The 17,471-nt window shown below is 35.0% G+C and overlaps 2 protein-coding genes across 51 annotated transcripts; one reads left to right on the top strand and one right to left on the bottom strand.

Moving 5' to 3' along the window:
- Positions 1-28: 28 nt before the first annotated feature.
- On the top strand, positions 29-10,263 carry LOC104769159 (alpha-galactosidase 1-like). 50 transcript variants are annotated; one of them, XM_087508301.1, is made up of 47 exons: positions 29-355; positions 500-576; positions 705-821; positions 933-1,084; positions 1,185-1,281; positions 1,428-1,571; positions 1,681-1,779; positions 1,893-1,919; positions 2,043-2,099; positions 2,212-2,287; positions 2,398-2,467; positions 2,555-2,611; positions 2,725-2,801; positions 2,906-2,981; positions 3,068-3,140; positions 3,256-3,303; positions 3,408-3,485; positions 3,572-3,638; positions 3,752-3,914; positions 4,053-4,140; positions 4,235-4,296; positions 4,499-4,543; positions 4,662-4,733; positions 4,814-4,867; positions 4,964-5,132; positions 5,281-5,380; positions 5,509-5,606; positions 6,076-6,133; positions 6,255-6,352; positions 6,451-6,512; positions 6,624-6,688; positions 6,777-6,866; positions 6,953-7,028; positions 7,118-7,156; positions 7,258-7,409; positions 7,485-7,608; positions 7,690-7,724; positions 7,811-7,914; positions 8,044-8,103; positions 8,177-8,324; positions 8,525-8,629; positions 8,829-8,866; positions 8,963-9,039; positions 9,173-9,257; positions 9,466-9,682; positions 9,781-9,875; positions 9,959-10,263. In XM_087508301.1, exons 35-40 carry the CDS (start codon positions 7,383-7,385, stop codon positions 8,220-8,222), a joined length of 396 nt encoding a protein of 131 aa, XP_087364427.1. In that variant the 5' UTR covers positions 29-355; positions 500-576; positions 705-821; positions 933-1,084; positions 1,185-1,281; positions 1,428-1,571; positions 1,681-1,779; positions 1,893-1,919; positions 2,043-2,099; positions 2,212-2,287; positions 2,398-2,467; positions 2,555-2,611; positions 2,725-2,801; positions 2,906-2,981; positions 3,068-3,140; positions 3,256-3,303; positions 3,408-3,485; positions 3,572-3,638; positions 3,752-3,914; positions 4,053-4,140; positions 4,235-4,296; positions 4,499-4,543; positions 4,662-4,733; positions 4,814-4,867; positions 4,964-5,132; positions 5,281-5,380; positions 5,509-5,606; positions 6,076-6,133; positions 6,255-6,352; positions 6,451-6,512; positions 6,624-6,688; positions 6,777-6,866; positions 6,953-7,028; positions 7,118-7,156; positions 7,258-7,382; the 3' UTR covers positions 8,223-8,324; positions 8,525-8,629; positions 8,829-8,866; positions 8,963-9,039; positions 9,173-9,257; positions 9,466-9,682; positions 9,781-9,875; positions 9,959-10,263. The 50 variants fall into 50 exon arrangements, with proteins under 50 accessions (XP_087364427.1, XP_087364433.1, XP_087364444.1 ...); XM_087508307.1 differs by having other exon boundaries at positions 5,046-5,132; XM_087508312.1 differs by having other exon boundaries at positions 32-355; positions 705-825; positions 2,043-2,103; positions 2,555-2,615; positions 5,046-5,132.
- A 307-nt stretch (positions 10,264-10,570) lies between these two features.
- On the bottom strand, positions 10,571-13,309 carry LOC104769238 (BOI-related E3 ubiquitin-protein ligase 1). The gene is made up of 5 exons (XM_010493403.3): positions 12,766-13,309; positions 12,566-12,620; positions 11,816-12,005; positions 11,357-11,715; positions 10,571-11,256 (listed from the first exon to the last, which is right to left on the bottom strand). The coding sequence occupies exons 3-5, from the start codon at positions 11,922-11,924 to the stop codon at positions 10,717-10,719; spliced, it is 1,008 nt and encodes a 335-aa protein (XP_010491705.2). The 5' UTR covers positions 11,925-12,005; positions 12,566-12,620; positions 12,766-13,309; the 3' UTR covers positions 10,571-10,716.
- Between the last annotated feature and the right edge of the window lie 4,162 nt (positions 13,310-17,471).

A 17,471-nucleotide genomic window follows, 5' to 3' on the forward strand; every position in this document is an offset into this window, starting at 1 on the left:
CTTTTCCGTGGCTACATCATCTTCAGGAGGTAGTGTTCTTCCTCTTAAGGCTTCTCTTTCTCGTTGTTTTTTCTTTTTTTGGAAACGAATTATTCGCTTTGGATTCTGAATTGCTCTGTCTTCTAGGGTTCGATTTTTTTTAAAAAAAAAAAAAATCAGATTGTAGAATTAGGGAAGAGACTTTCTTAAATTACTTAACAATAAATTTCACACTGGCGTGCTTGTTTCTTTGTTTATTTACTTACACACGTTTCTTCGTTTGTCTTCTTCGCAGGTGTTTTTTGTTTGGAAGCGTATGATTTATGATCCAGTTAATGGCCTTTCGACTCTGAAATCTCAACTTGTAATTCTAGGGGTTTGATTTCTAAATTTGTTTTGCTTTTTTTTTTTTTAACTTCTCGTCACGTTGATCCTGAACTTAGTATTAGCTTCTGAATTTTTTTCACTTTTATATTCCATATCTGTTAATTCACTTCTCCTTCTTTTAATATGGTTTCAGATTGTGGTGGAGGGTGACACTCTATGATCGATTGGTGATTGAGGAAAAAGGGAGGCTACTAAAATCTATCGGTGATGGTTTGTTTGATTCATCCTTTGTCACTCTCTCGTTTTCTCTGTGTTGTTTTGGTCCCTTTTATTTTTCCCCCCACTTCTTATTTACTAACACGAATTTTTATATTTTTGATCTTCTTTGTTTTGAACAGCTTCTGTCAATAATGTCACAACAATGGTTCTGCCGGAGGGTTTTGGAATTACTCCTCAACATCTTGTCATAATGTCAAACGATCATAGCAGTGGCTCCCTGCACCGATATGGAGTCGGTAAGTTTGCACTCATGAGACTTGCTTAAATATATGTTTGGTTTAGTTTTTATCACTTGTCTCTAGTTAACTTGGTCTGCATGTTTTCTTTTTCTTTTTTTGTTGCATCAGCCTCAAGGATTCTCATATTTGCTCAAGACTACCAGAGAAAGGTATCACTGGACATAAATGATCACTTTCTAAAAGCGCAATCCAGATTGTGGAGGATAATACTATGATCAATTGGTGATTGAGGAGGAGGCTACTAAGATATTCCTGTGATGGTTTGATTCATCTTTTTCACTCGTTTCCTCTGTTGGATTTTTATTTCATTTTATTGCTCTCTCTAATCAGTGATATCTTCTCTCTCTCTCATTGATGCAGGTATTCTTTTGGAGTTACTCCTCAACAGCTTGTCAAAGGATCACAACAATGCTTCTATCAGGAGTTAAAAAAACCAACAAGCAGCAATATGGGCGGGGTAAGTTTGCAGTCATGTGACATGCTTATCTCTGCTTATTTCTATTACTTTGTCTCTTGTTTATTGGTGATTTTTTCACATTTCATATGAGAATTTTTTTGATAATGATTCTTTAGTGTTGTTCTGATGCTATTTCTCCTCTGCAGCTTCTGTCAGTGACTACAAACAGCCTCTCAAAACTTGAATGATAAAAAGAGAAACATACATCTGGAGGTATAGATTTGCACCACTGTAATTTATGGATGTTGTCAAAGGATCACAACAATTTTTCCCTCAGCAATATGGATGGGGTAATTTTTGCAGTCATGAGGCGTGCTTATTGTATATGTCTGGTTATTTCTTTATCTCTTGTCTCTTGCTAACTTTGCTATACATGTTTTTTTTTTTTTGTTGCATCAGCCTCAAGGATTGTCATATTTGCTCAGGACTACCAGAAAAAGGCATTGGTGGAGATGATGATGATGACTTGCTAAAGCGCAAGACCATTTATGGTTTCTGGTATAAAGATTTGTTCTGTTTTGCTTAGGTTTTCCCTGCTCACTTTCTCATATAGCGTGTTGGTTTTTTTTCTTTGTTTATTTACTTACACGTTTCTTCTATCTTCTTCGCAGGTGTTTTTGGAAGCGTGTTATAATCCAGTTATGGCTTTCGACTCTGAATTCTCATCTTCTAGAGTTTGATTTCTAAATTGGTTTTGGCTTCTACGTTGACCTAAACTTAGTATTTGCTTCTGAATTTTTTTCCTCCTTTTATTGTTTCAGATTGTAGAGGAGGATACTATGATCGATTGGTGATTGAGGAAGAGGCTGCTAAAATCTGTCGGTGATCGGTTCTCACTCTCGTTTTCTCTGTTTAATTTTTGTCCTTTTTACCCACTTCTTATTTACTAACACGACTTTTTATTTTTGGTATTCTTTGTTTTTTTCTCAGGAGCTGGTGAAAAACCAACAGCTTGGCATAATGTGAAAGGATCGCAACAATTGTTCCCTGCAGCAATATGGAGGGGGTAAGTTTGCAGTTATATGAGAAGTGCTTATTATATATGTCTGCTTATTTTTTTATCTCGTCTCTAGTTAACTTTGGTATGCATGTTTTTTGGTTGCATCAACCTCAAAGATTGTCAAATACGCTCTAGACTAGCTTGTCATAATGTCACAACAATGGTTCCCTGCAGCAATATGGAGGGGTAAGTTTGCCTAAACTTAGTATTCGCTTCTGATTATTTTAGTTTTATATTCCATGTTATTCACTTCTCCTTCTTTTATTGTTACAGATTGTGGAGGATAACACTATGATCGATTGGTGATTGAGGAGGAGGCTACTAAAATCTGTCGGTGATCGTTTGATTCATCCTTGTCACTCTCGTTTTCTCTGTTTGATTTTTGTCCTTGTTTCCCCATTTCATATGTACTAACACGACTTTTGGTCTTCTTTTACTCTCAGGAGGTGGTGCAAAAACCAACAACATGTCATAATGTGAAAGGATCACAACAATTGTTCCCTGCAGCAGTATGGAGGAGGTAAGTTTGCAGTTATATGAGGTGTGCTTATTATATATGTCTGCTTATTTCTTTATTTTTTTTCTCTAGTTAACTTTGGTATGCATGATTTTTTGTTGCATCAGCTTCAAGGATTGTCAAGTACGCTGTAGACTAGCTTCTCAATGTCACAACAATGGTTCCCTGCAGCAATATGGAGGGGTAAGTTTGCCTGAACTTAGTATTCGCTTCTGAACTTTTCACTTTATATTCCATGTTATTCACTTCTCCTTCTTTTATTGTTTCAGATTGTGGAAGAGGAGGAGGATACTATGATCGATTGGTGATTGAAGAAGAGGCTGCTAAAATCTGTCACTGATGGTTTGATTCATTCTTGTCACTATCGTTTTCTCTGTTTGAATTTTGGCCTTTCTCCCCCACTTCTTATTTACTAATACGAATTTTATATTTTTGGTCTTCTTTGTTTTTCTCTCAGGTGGTGGTGCCAAAACCAACAATTGTTCCCTGCAGCAATAAGGAGGGGGTAAGTTGGTAGTTATATGAGACGTGCTTAGTATGTATGTCTGCTTATTTCTTTATCTCTTGTCTCTATTTAACTTTGGTATGCATGTTTTTTTGTTGCATCAGCCTCAAGGATTGTCAAATACGCTCTAGACTAGCTTGTCATAATGTCTCAACAATTGTTCCCTGCAGCAATACAGAGAAGTAAGTTTGCCTGAACTTAGTATTCGCTTCTGAATTTTCACTTTTATATTCCATGTTATTCACTTTTCCTTCTTTTATTGTTTCAGATTGTGGAGGATAGTGCTATGATTGATTGGTGATTGAGGAGGAGGCTGCTAAAATCTGTCGGTGATGGTTTGGTTCATCCTTGTCACTCTCGTTTCCTCTGTTTTATTTTTGTCCTTTTCCCCCACTTCTTATTTACTAACACGAATCTATATTTTTGGTCTTCTTTGTTTGTCTCTCAGAAGAGTATATTATTTAATCATTACAACTGTTGATGCTAGTAAGGTAAAATGTCTTGGGTGGACCAGAACGTGATGGAAGTGTTACAATAGTTGATGCAGTTTCACCTCCTAGAGGAGACTTTTCAGATCCTGTCACCTCTGCAACCCTTTTAGTATTGTGCAGGTAATTATGTCTTTCATGGTTGCTTCCCTATCTTCCATTGTACATGTACTCGATTGAGATAAATCAGATTGTGTGTTGTTTTAGAACTATCGCAGACTCGTATTTTAGCACCGTTTATGTTTGCCTTTTCTTCTACAGGTCTTCTGGGGTTTGGACAAAAAGCTATCCCAGAAAAAACATTTTCCCTCTATTAATTGGTTGATTTCCTACTCAAAAGTATTCAACGGTATGCTTACATATTCTCAGTTTAAACATGTCTTGGTTTACTATCTCGAATTCTTGTATATAAAATTGGCTTCTTTTTTTTTCCTTTTCTTCAGGCATTGGGATCTTTCTGTGAGAGTTGTTGCAGAGGGAAGACGATCTTAATGAAATTGTCCAGGTACGTGTAACTTATCCTTGTATTGGTATCAATGTCGTGACTAATGACCTCTTGTCTCAGGGATATACATTTTAAGGTTTTGAACGATAATCTTGGCATCTAAACTTGACTTCAGTTATAGAATAAAATCAGTCTTAACACATAATTCTTTCTGAAAGGAATTTATTTGACCTACACATTGTGTTTTGCATGCACCTTGTAGGAAATGATGTGCTAGCAGAAGGTGACAAAATCATCTTCGAAACAGGTTACTAACTGGTCTCTTTCCTCTTTTTCCTATGTATCTATCATGCTGCACCTATTTCTAGTGTTTGATCATATTCTTATGTTCATTTGATCTTTACCTCTTGGATCTGTTATTTTAGATTGTGGAGGATACTTTGCTCGGTCGGTGATGGTTCTGATGGACTGTTGTCTTCTCTGCGCTATATCTTCAGGTAGTGTTCTTCCTCTTAACCGATTTTTTTTCTTTCCTTCTATATAAGTGAAATTAAATACCTATGTCTCTTTGATGCAGACCGTCCAGGCTATGGGATTAATGTGTGGGAGGGTTCGAAGAGAGAAACATCAGGTTACTAACTGGTGTCTTGCCCTATATCTCTGTTGGTTTCTCATGTTACATCATACTTGTGATGGTGCGTTTTTGCTATGTTTTTGAAATTTGCAGGTTAACAGTAATGTCCCTGATCTTCCTAGTGAGCTAGCATCTACGTTTCAAGCCTAATACCCTGTTGTTTGTTATATTCAAGGTTCTACAAGAGATAAGCATCAGTTAACTATCTGGTCTCTTGCCCTATATCTCTGTTGGTTTCTCATGTTACATCATGCTTATGATGGTGGGTTTTTTTTTTCTCTGTGAAGTGCTCCCTTCTTTACCTCTGTTCTATTTCTCAAATGACTTCCATGTTACAACCACAATTACCTCTGTTCTGTGTCTTATTGTGTTTTCCAGATTCTTTGATGCGTTTTATTGTGTGTTTCCAGATTCTATTGCCTGGATAGGTTTTGGTAATTATTTTTCCGCCCAAGAGGAGGGTGACCAAGCCATGGCTGCCTATCTCGCTCCCGCTAGGCTATTGTCAGGGTAATCATCATGTTACTCTTGTTATCTTTAAAGCTAAAATCTGTAACCTTGTGTCCAAAATGATACATACTTAGCCCTAAAGCATTGTAGAAGTCGTCTGATAACGTAGACAAAATGTGTTTTTGCAGGTTGAATCTTGATATTATCTTGTTCTAGGTGTCATTTGCCAACTTTTTACACTGGAATGGAGTATATGCGAACTCACAGCTACAAGCTGGCCGAACAGGTAACAAGTTAAACTATGTTGTTGCATACCATATGAAATAATGCGTTCCTCTTCTGAATCTTCACTTCTCCTATGGTTTTGATTTCTAAATCTTATTTTTACTTGTCTCTTCTTCTGTTGTTAGTAGCTTGTGGTTGATGGTGCCTATGATTGGTCGCTGGTTTGCTCTCTCTTTTTTTAATGAACTTTTGTCGCTCAATTCCTCCTCTGCTTCGTTATAGCTGCTTCTTAATTTCCACTTTGGGTTTCTAAATTGAATTTACAATGTTACTTAATTGTCGTGTTTTGTTTTGTTGATTTAAATTTGTGGACTATGCTCTGATTGATCGGTGATGACTTTGATTGATCATTGTCACCCTAATTCATGTTATTCTTCTATTCTAGGGTTTGCTTTCTAAATTGCATCGGTGCTTTTTCTTTCTTTAATATATATGTTCATTCGATTTTACTTGTCCTTCTGTTATTTCAGGTTTTGGATGAATCAGTGATGGCTTTGATGAAGACTCTTCTCCTTGGCTACATCTTCAGCTAGTGTTCTTCCGCTTCTACTTGCTTGTTTTTCTTTGCTAGGGTTTGGTTTCTAAATTGCATCGGTTGCTTTATATATGTTCATGCTAATTACTTGTCTCTTCCCTTATGTTGTTTCAGGTTTTGGATGATGCCTTTTATCGATCAGTTATGGCTCTAAATGAACACTCCTTTTCTCTGTGCTAACATCTTCTCCATGATACGTCTTCAGGCCACAGGTTCCTTGTTCTTAAACGCGTCTCAATTTGCTTATGAATATTCACTTTGGTTCTCTGTTTTTCCTTCTTCTCATTACTTGTCCTTTTTGTTATTTCAGGTTTTGGATGATGCTTTTACCAGTCAGTGATCATCCTCCGGCGTTCTCATGGGTTCCTTGCTGTAAACACATATCTTTTATTTGTTTCGGAATTTTCACTTTGGTTCTGTGGTTTTTTTTCTTTTTCTAATTAATTACATGTTAATATTTACTTGTCGCTTTTGTTATTTCAGGGTTTGGATGATGCTTTTATCACTCAGTGATGGCTTTCACTGATCGTCCTCAAGCGTTCTCATGGGTTCCTTGCTCTAAACACACCTCTTTTATTTGTTTCTGAATATTCACTTTGGTAATTTTTCTTCTAATTACATGTTAATATTTTTCAGGTTAAACTATGGCTTGGAGACAACGCAGCAGATCACTACTACTATGTTCGCTCTCCGTTCCTATTTTGCAGAATGCCAACTGTTACTAAGGTTTGTTCAATTTTGACACCCACAAACTTTTGTACTTGAATGATTCTCACATTGGTTACAAAGATTTTGATCATTTTTTTATACAGATCCCAAATCATGAGAGGCTATAAAGATTTCTCTTGAGCTCCAGAAGCTTCTTATCGACAACAGTCTTCCTAATATGTATGCCACAACAGTCTTATCATCGATTCAATTTTACTTACTTTCGATGTTTGTTTGTAAAATAATTCTGCTTTCTTTTGTCTTTGCAGGTCACCGTCTCATTTTGGCAACCAATTATTTGTTTTAAGGTGCAGAGCATACTTCAGATCTTTGATTGAAAACGTTATCTTAAGATATGTCTTATGAATAATGTTTTTTAAGTATTCTGATGTTTGATTTCATTTTGCAGCTTGCTTATGAACCGACGTGGTTATATATGGGGAAGAGTACATTATAGCTTGACGTGGTTATATATGGGAAAGATATGTCCAAACATGTCGAGGTCCCTTTCGACTTTGGACTTGCTCCCCTTACATGAGCACTGGTAACCAAGATTCCCAAGTAAGTGACCAGCTTTTGGTTCCATAAAATCATCTTGTTTTAACATCCTAACTGGTTATCATTTTGTTTCTTCAGGTTTCTACAAAATACCATCTTCCTGCCATTGTGGAGCATCTTGGGAATATAGCATATTTTGGTCATTACTCCTCTTATCTGAGGTCAGCTCCTGAGACATGGCATAAGTTTGATGACGCCCAAGGTAATGTGATATAATTGTTTTATTTGATTTATGAGTTTATATTGTTCTTCACAGTACTGAAGTCCTGATTTTGTTCCTCAGGTGATTGCTGGGCTGAAATTGCTCGTGACAACAAGGTATTAAACACTTGTTTTTGATTCCTGGTTTCATTTCTTGTTCTGCAGTTTTTCTTGATGTTATCTTCCTCAACTCTACTTTCCAGGGACCTCTGATGCCAAGGAAGTCAACTTTACCTTCTAGTATTAAAGCGCATGCGGATTATGTTCACAGCAAGGGCCTTAAGCTCAGGATATACACAAATTCTGGGTAAACTATTATTGCCTATGCCTTTAGAATCATAGTTTAGTGGTTAGGGGAATGAATTTTACACTTTTCCTGGTGTTTTGAACATGAATACACATTGTCCTTCTAATTGTTTTGGTATTTTACGTGCAGCAAAACCATGCCAGGTTCTTTAGGCCATGAGGAGCATGCTGCCATACCGTTGCAGAATGGGTACGTTAGATGTCAATCTTGTTTTCTCTCATTCTTTTTCATCTCATAAGCTGGTGACTGACCTGATTTTCAGACAATACTTGGGCCTCAAATTGATTACTGAAAGTATGACAAGTTGACAACTGCAACAACGATGGATCTAAACAGACTGTCAGGTCTAACTGGTGATAAAGGCCAGAGAGGTGTTGCAGAGGGATGGCGATCTTAATGAAAATTTCCAGGTACGTGTCACTTATTCTTGTATTGGTATCAATGTCGTGACGAATGACCTCTTGTCTCAGCTAATACATTTTTAGGTTTTGAACGATAGTCTTGGTATCTAAATTTGACTTGCATTACAGAAGATAATCAGTCTTAGCACAGCACATATTTCTTTCTAAAAGGACTTTTATTTGACCTGCACATTGTGTTTTGCATGCAGCTTGTAGGAAAAGATGCGCTAGCAGAAGGTGACAAAATCATCTTGGAAACAGCTATAAGCTACTGAGGGAAGACTCCCTTGCTCAAAAAGCGTTTACATCGTACCGTGAGATTTGTTGGCTCCCTTCGTTTTATTTTGGTCTTGATACATGATAGTGTTCCAGACTTCCAGTTTTAGTTAGTACTCCAAATGTTTCTTGTAGACATGTGTGATGGCTCCCTTCGTTTTTTTTGTGGTCTTGATACATTTTACTTACTTTCGATGTTTGTTCGTAACATAACTCTGCTTTGTTTTGTCTTTGCAGGTCTCAGTCTGATTTTGGAAACCAATTATTTGTTAAAGGTGCTTCCTACATCTGATCTTTGATATAAACTTTCTCTTAAGATATGTCTTCTGAATAATGTTTTTAAGTCTTCTGATGATGATTTCAATTTGCAGCTTGCTTATGGACCAACGTCGTTATGTGGAAGAGTACGTACATTAAATCATTACAACTGTTGATGCAGTTGATACGGGTAAATATCTTGGTGGACCAGAACGTGATTGATTTAGCTCTGATACATGATTGTGTTCCACTTTTAGTTTGTACTCCAATTGTTTTTTATGTCTGATGATTCTGTTTTTGGTTTACTATGTTTCTTCATGAAGGTTGGGAGTGCACTTTCGGATCCATATCTCCTCTGCAGCTGCATTAAATGGTTTAGCTGGGCCACTCCATGGTTAGGCTAATCAGGTAACCCCTATTATTTATCTCCTGAATGAATTTTCTATTGTTCGAAACTATAAGTGAGAGTTACGAGAATGGCTCTTATAAACTGCGAAACTATAAGTGAGAGTTACGAGAATGGCTCTTATAAACTGCTAAACTTATGATGTTCATCTAATAATTTTGAAATCTTAGTCTATTTTTTCTTCTTTTCTTTTGCATGGTCTTGTTGTAGGAAGTTTTGCTGTGGAAACAATAAGAGTTTAAAGCAAAGGCCAAAGAGGGAATGGTTAAGAAGGAAACGACGAGAAAAGAAACAAAACGTATTCTTACATGAGATGAGCTCATCAAGATAGCGCAAAATTTCTGGAAAGTCGCTAATTTCCCCACTGGCACCAAGAAGAAAATGGTTACCAATACCCTTCGTTCTCTCAATGTTCTTGTACCTCAAGGTGGATCCATATGAACCTTGTTTGTTTGTATATGACTATGAAACATCGTGCTCTGGTTATAACCCTTCCTTAACAACATCCTCTGTATATATATGCAGCGATCATCCTGATCTCAATCTGTTTTGCGGCTATACCACTCGCATTGAAGGTTCACAACCCGAAACATGGGTATCACTTAGCACTAGTTGTATTAGTAAGTGCTTGTCCTTGTGGGCTTATCCTCTCTACACCAGTAGCCACTTTCTGTGCAGTCACTAAAAGGTAGCCCCACATCAGGACTTTTGATCAAAGGAGCTGATTACCTTGGGACCTTGGCCAAGATCAAGATGGTTGCTTTCGACAAAACCGGAACCATCACCAGAGGCGAGTTTTATCGTCATGGATATCAAGTCACTTTCCACTTTCCAGTGATATAAGCCTGCACAGTTTAATTACGTTATTGGTGACACATCCGTTCTAAACTTTTGTACTCATAACCTTTCATCTTGCCATCATCAGAAAGGATGATGTATCAATCGAGAAACCATGTGATCCTTTTGAACACTTATCTTTCAATATTCTATATGTTATCATCGACCTCAGAGATGCTTGCAAAAGGGTACAAACAATTAAAGTTAAAATTTATCTCCGGTAAAAAAATTGGAGTGTTACCAAGCAGAAGTAGATGAACTTGATGAATCGGTTACACGAATAACTGACAATTAAAGAATATGATACTTTATCCATTGATCAATAGGGTTTCAATCAAGCTACCAGGAAAGAAAAGAGTTCTGCTGCAAGGCTTTATTTCTTTCAAGGATGCTGTTGAACCAAGGATACTAGTGTTTAAGGTCTATGGGAAGAACTCATAAATCTATTTTTTTTTTCTAAACACTAGTCCACAACAGATGCAGAATAAACACTCCTCCGATACAAATAATTTTTACATGATTATAGATAATTTGTTTTATATAAGAGTAGGAATTGAAGGACTTATATATCATTCTCTCTCTCTTTTTTTACTTTGTTTTCTTCTGATCTATTTGCTCACAAATTCAAGAAAAGAGGACTTGAACGCTAGAAGTTTTCAAAGACTTGCATACAGGACAAATCTTAGTGAATACATCACATTCTGTGCACAAACTCAAGTGCCGACATGGCACAAGCAACACCGATACTTCCTTTGCGCTGCACATTTTGCATCTCATCCTCTGACTCCCCATGTTGTTGTTCTTGTTCTTGTTGTTTGGATCAATGTATAACGAAGCTGCATCATCTATTTCGCTGTCTCCAAACCCTTCTTTGCCTTGGTCTGCAGCAGCCATGACATTGTTGTTGTGTGACATTGCTTGTTGGAGATTTGCCTTTAAGACATTAACCACAGACTCATTGTACTTTGCTCTGTAGTGCCAATTCTGAGCTTCCATCGCCACTTGCTTTATCCGCTCCACGAGCTCCTTATTCTTCTTGTTCATATCATTGATCTCGTGATCTTTCTCTTGAAGCTTCTTGCTCACTCCTTTCTCTAAAGTGGTGAGAAAAGACGCAATGTGTCTCTGTTTCATATCCCTCACACCTTTCGCCATTTGAGCTGCCTGAACCACACACACACACAAGTAAACAAAAAAAACATTACAAATCAAAGAACCTTAAAACGAAAAAAAAAAACAGAGTAGATGCAGAGACAATCAGTACCTGGTTCCTGATGAACTGGTCAAGCTCATCTTTTTGTCTATGGAGGTCAGTCCTAAGACTATCATCGAAGATAGGAGAAGCACCTACAATGCTACCACTAGCAGAAGTCACCGAAGAGTTGCGTTCATCGTCATCATAAGATAGTGTAAGACCAGTTGGGACTAGATTCTCCTTAGGGACTTCTTCTCGAACACCAATGTTGTTATGATTATAATTCAAAGACATCTGAAGCTTCTGCTGTCTTAGAATATTACTAAAGTTTTCGGCTTCCCTTCCTCTTTTGTTAGGCCGAATCATTGGAACGAGGTTATCGTTAGCAAAATAGTTAACTGGATCAACAACAGTGCATCCACCTCCCACTGCACAATAATAAAAACAAAAAGAATTTGTAAGTTTCTAAGAGTGATTGATGCCAAAGTTTGAGATTTATATGATACAATGAGAAACCAAAAAACTTACTGGTATTGAACAAATGAAGCTGATTCGGTTGTACGTTAGTCTGGTATTGCAACTGGTTCTCGTTCATGAAAACCGGTGGAACGGTGTTTCCATTGTTTCCGCTTAGCATCTTCCTCAACAAAAGTATTATGAATGTTAAGTATTCGACTCTCTCGGTTGATCTAGAGTTACTAACAGAAGAATATAAAACCTGCAGTGAAGGAAAAGGTAGTCATTATACGAGACAAATCAATAATGAACATACTCCTCAAATGAAAAAAAAAAAAAACATGAATCATAGTCTATATAAAGTTAGAAGTCCAAATACCAAACAGAGTTACAGAGCAGAGAATATTGTAAACGAGACAATGCTGGATCATAAAAACAGAGTTGATGTTATTTATATATATAATGAAAACCAAAATGTAAAGAAAGACTTGTGGAGGAATGTAAAATGTTTATTTTTTAACAAAGCAATAAAGATTTATATGAATTTGCCTGATGAACCGGAGGGGATACAAAAGTGAATGATTGATTGTTTCAAAAGTCAAAGTTCCAAGTAAATATGTAACTTACTGATACTGAATTGAGGTAAATCTCGAGGAACATGGAAAGATGACAAAAAAAAAGTTGAAAGAACGAGTCATAACTCCATATAACCCAGAAACAGAAACCCTAAATATATTGTAATTTTCCAAAAAAGAAAAAAAAAATAATAATAACGAATACAAGAAGAAGAAGAAGAAGAAGAAGGAATAAAAAGAAGTATACCCTTTTACAGAGATTTCCAGTAAGATTCAAGAAACTCTAGTTCTCCTTTCAGATCCTGCATATATAAGAAAAACCGAAAAAGAAAAAAAACCTCATAAACTCAGCAAAAAAAAAAAAACAAAGTTTGATATGTTTTATATAGCCCATAATTTTCTTTATCATAAAAAAAGAATAGGCTAAGAAATCGAGAGGAGACGAACCGATGATTCAGGATCTTGACAGAGAAAAGAAGATGCTTTTGTGAAGAGATGAAACGGCTAATAGAAGAAGAAGAAGAAGAAGAACAAGACCCAATAAATTAAAAGCCACAAAAAAAAGGTTTTTTTTTTCTTTCTTTGGTTTTAAATATAAAATGAAAATTCAAAGGAAGAAGACAAAAGAAAGAGGCAAAAGAAACGGAAGAAGAAGAAAGAAAGAAAAAAATGAATGATGGGTAATGGCAATGTAAGCAAAGCGGGTGCGATGGAGCGGGACAGTGGTGGAAGAAGTGGGGGAAGTTGGGTTTGGGGACAAAATTCAATTTTTATTTAATAATCCCCAAAAAAATGGTTTTGATAAGTGTAAAATGTGTAAAACACCAAACAAGAGAACCGCTGGTGGTGGTGCTTTCTTTCTCTCGTTTCTTTGCTTTGCTTTCGTGAGTTGTGTAGTGTATCTCTCTCTTTCATTACGCCAACTTTTCATTATTACCTTCCCTTTCTTTTCTTTTTTTTATGGTTTCCTTTCTTTTTTGCTAATTCCCATAAAATTATAGGTTTGACTGATTTATCAATCCTATTAATTGTGATAAACCATTATTAAGATGGTGCGTTTTGAAACTAATTTTGGTTGAATACAAGAAGTTATGGAAAATAATCACAAGGCGCGTTACCTTACAAGTTTTAGCAATTTCAAGAAGTTTTTATTTAAATACATCTATATAATAGAATATTTTTTAACAAAATAACGAAATCGTAAAATGCTTCAAAACGTGTTTATCACCGACATTGTTATTAATTTAAATGATCGGATGATAGGCTATACCAACTATGATTTGTTTTTTTTCTTTAACTTACATAACTGCGTCATAGATTGGTCATTTTGAAAATGTATATATTTTTAGTGTATTTTACCATTGGATTCTTTAATATTCTTACAAGTTATCTAGGACGTTACATGTGAACAATTCAAATTGGATGCTTTGGAAGTCAATACAACGAGGGACGTTATTATATATATAAAAGAATTTAAAAATATTCCACCGAACCGATTACATCAATACCACGAACGACGAACACCGATGTTGCTCTATGTATTATACATTATGGAAAGATATTTGTTTATTAGAAAATCAAACTCTGTCTCCCTAATTTTTTTATAATCAAATCACTCAACGACCATCAAACACTGTATTTGCTTTTCTATATAGTATAATGCAAAAATATAGTAATAATGAATGTGAACGGAGATGATAATAATAAATGAATAATCGTTTTACGTCAAATTCAAAGTCAGGCATGGACACGGATTCCACAGTGTGGGAATTATGACAGTAGTAGAATTTGAAGTGTAGAACAAAGCAGAGATTGTTGGTGTATTCAACTAACGCGTAGGGGCATTTTGGTCCTTTCCACATACATTTTTTTAAAACTTAGATCTTTATTGGTAACGACTGTTACTTTTACCTGTAGAGACTTTAACTTTAAAATTTTAGCTGTAGAGAATTTGGGATGTAGATGCTTTGATTGTAAAAACTTTAACTGTTAAAATATGATTGTTTACTAGCAACTTTTAAAGTTGTAGTTGTTTTTACATTATTATTATATATTAATAATACAATTTAATAAATATAAATTATGCCAGAATTTATTTATATACCAATTTAATAACAAGAATAAATTTTATTGATGAAAAATTAAAAATTTTAAAAATGTAAGTCAATCAAATATGTGATTTTTTGTTTGAAAATTCTGTTTTTTCTTTTGTTTTTGGTGACTGATTTACTGATTTTCATTGATTTTAATTGTTTTGTATGTTTTTTTAATTGAGTAGTTATATGAGTAGTCAAAAATCCATTAAATACTAATCAATACATTGTTTTGAATGTTACTCTCTTATTAATGAAGAATTTCATAAACTTTTTTACACCATTGTTAATGATGATGATGAAAAAATAAAAATTATTATTGAAATGGATCTTAAAAGAAAGAGAAAAAAATGAGAATTATTAATTTGTAAAAGTATAATATGTAAAATATATATACAAATACTTTGGAGAGCTTTTAAATATAATGGGGAGAAAAAAAAAAGAATGTTTTTGTAATTGTTTAATTTTAAAGCATGGTTTTGCAGCTTTAAAAAAATGAGAAAACTGGGAAGGAAAAAAAAGAAGTGGCTTTCAAAACTTTTAAAAAAATAAAAGCAATAAAAGTCTGATTAGCTAAAAAATGACTGTAAATGCTTTAAATAATTTTAAAGTCTTAAAAGTCTATTACCAATCAGGGCCTTAGAGCATCTCCAATGGTGCTCTATTTTTTCCTTTATAATAAAGATCTTCTATAATAGAGGTGAATTTTACTCCAATCTACCTTTATTTTTATTTCTAAAATAGAGATTGCTATTTTTTCCTCTATTTATAGAGGAACTCTATTTTAGAGGTGAGAATATAGGTGGATTGGAGTAAAACTCACTTCTATTATAAAGATCTCTATTATAGAGGAAAAAAATAGGGAAAACTGTTGGAGATAGTTTACTACCCAAATTCTCATGCGACCGTAACGGAGAAGGTATCATCAACGAGGAACGTGTTTCGCCGTGATCTCTCTTTAGTCAGTCAGAATAGGAAGGAGCCGTTTAAATGCGAGTGTGGTACACGCGCCTGGTCGTTGGGCAAATATGGCGGGTAAGTTTTGGCGGGGGGTGGGGAAAGAAGAAAGAAGCTGTTGGTTGGAGTAAGTTAGTTACCGTGACTTTCTGGGAAGACGTGGACCGGACCAAACCGTCGCACGCCAGGTTTGTCGGATGCAATAATTATTATTGTTACTTACTTGCTTCGAAAATATGCAACACTGTAGTAATAAATCTTATACTATAAATTAACCTTCGTAAAAAAATAGGAACATTAATTTTCTAACTTAAGAAAAGAAAAACAAAAAACAGAAAAGAGAAGAGGGAATATATATGATTCTGATGCGTGTTTGAAAAAATAGAAAAAGCAAAAGGCTTTTCTAGTGGTTGCAACCACACAGACGCAATCAGTTTATTATTATCTGTACTATATTTTGTTTTGTAACTTTTACACGATATCCAATCAATATTTGGTTGAAGATTTGTTATATATACAATTTAGCTTTTTTTTACTATGTCCAGTGCATACCTTTGCTTTTCTTTCAAGTTGTTGTTAACTTTGATTTCTCTGCAGACTGATAAGATCCTATTATTTCAATATTGACGGTCTAGTAGAATAGATTGTAAGGGGCCATTGAACATAATGTAACAAAGATATTGAACCTGCAGGACCAACAAAAATTAAGGGACATGTAGGTATGAAACCCTTGACCTTTTTTTTTTGGTAATTTTCCAAGACTAGTTTTGAAACTGTCATCTGAAATTCGTGGTAGCAAATGTCAAAATTTGTTTTCACTTTCCACTAGCTAGTAAAAAGCTAATTTCATTTCCCAAGCTACTACACCAATTTAATTTAGTTTATCTTTAATTATTTATCAGGTTTTTCCAGTTCAGACATTTAACATCTGTGAACTGTATAAACAATTAATAATTTCTGGAAGCGTTTTGTAACGTTCTAAAACAGTATTTAATGTTTTGTATGATTGGTTGTGAGATTCTGGTTATACTGATTTAATCCGGCTGGCCTTACTACTCTGTAAAGTAAGCCACTCATGCATGGTTCATTGGTTTGGGACTTTGGGTCTGTTTTCCACAGGGTTCCGTAAAAAAGTAAACCATCCATGATTTGGTATTATGTGGAAGGAATTTATTTGGTCTTCAATTTAATGGAAGAACTAGTCTTTCCTATATTCATAGCAGCCAACGTGTAGACCGGAACTGTTCTTGCATACATAAATAGACGAAATTTATCATAGTATTATTAAGTCTCCTTGTATTATCCATATAAAATTTCATGTGTATTTATCATCTTCATATTTTTACAACTATTAAGAGAATCTTTCCATATGTTTGTTCATTGTTCGGTTGTTCACATATAATCACATTCATTAAATATTTGTACGTGTAGCCCTTTTTAATCCTTGTGAAGGTAGTGTCTATATTTGCCTCTGAAATGTTTGAGTCTCTGTTTCTCATCGTGCTTTGATTGGGTAAACTGGAATTTTGATGTGATGCATGATGATATATATATTCTCTCGGTCTCGGGTTAGTCTACTAATGCTGCATGCAAGCGACGCTGCTAATGCTTTTTATTACAGTGGTACTGTTACCTAGTTTTTGAAATGTTTTTTATTTGTGTGCAACAGTTTTTGAAATGTACGACTTTTCTTTTACTACAGTTTTTGGAAGGTAAAATATCCGTAATTTAAAAGAACATACTCACTCCGTCTCAAAATATATGATGTTTTAGTTAAAACACGTATATTAAGGAATAGTTACTTTTACAAAGTTTAACCAATTATAAACAAGACTGCATAATACAAAATATAAAATTAATCAAAAAATTGCATAGAAAGTTATAAACATCCTATATTATGAAACAAAAATACTTCTCTAAACATCATATATTATGAAACGGAGGGAGTATATTAGTAGCAAACCTCCAATGTAATCTACTGATGACGTGTAAGTTTTTCTTCGTATAATAGATTGATTTAACACCCTAATTAAGTCCCTAACCATATCGGAAACCACTTGGTTGTTCAAGAATCAAGATGTGGACGGACGATAATCATGATGA

The sequence above is a fragment of the Camelina sativa genome, chromosome 3, assembly GCF_030686135.1.
Source record: "Camelina sativa cultivar CO46 ecotype springtype chromosome 3, ASM3068613v1".
In the NCBI taxonomy this organism is placed as follows: Eukaryota; Viridiplantae; Streptophyta; class Magnoliopsida; order Brassicales; family Brassicaceae; genus Camelina; species Camelina sativa.

Coding starts and splice junctions, on each gene's coding strand:
- LOC104769159 (XM_087508274.1), top strand. CDS start 7,383: ATGAGCACTGGTAACCAAGATTCCCAA. Junction 7,410..7,484: donor CTGGTAACCAAGATTCCCAA/GTAAGTGACCAG, acceptor TTGTTTCTTCAG/GTTTCTACAAAATACCATCT. Junction 7,609..7,689: donor TAAGTTTGATGACGCCCAAG/GTAATGTGATAT, acceptor TTTGTTCCTCAG/GTGATTGCTGGGCTGAAATT.
- LOC104769238 (XM_010493403.3), bottom strand. CDS start 11,924: ATGCTAAGCGGAAACAATGGAAACACCGTTCCACCGGTTTTCATGAAC. Junction 11,716..11,815: donor GCTTCATTTGTTCAATACCA/GTAAGTTTTTTG, acceptor ATTATTGTGCAG/TGGGAGGTGGATGCACTGTT. Junction 11,257..11,356: donor ACCAGTTCATCAGGAACCAG/GTACTGATTGTC, acceptor TGTGTGGTTCAG/GCAGCTCAAATGGCGAAAGG.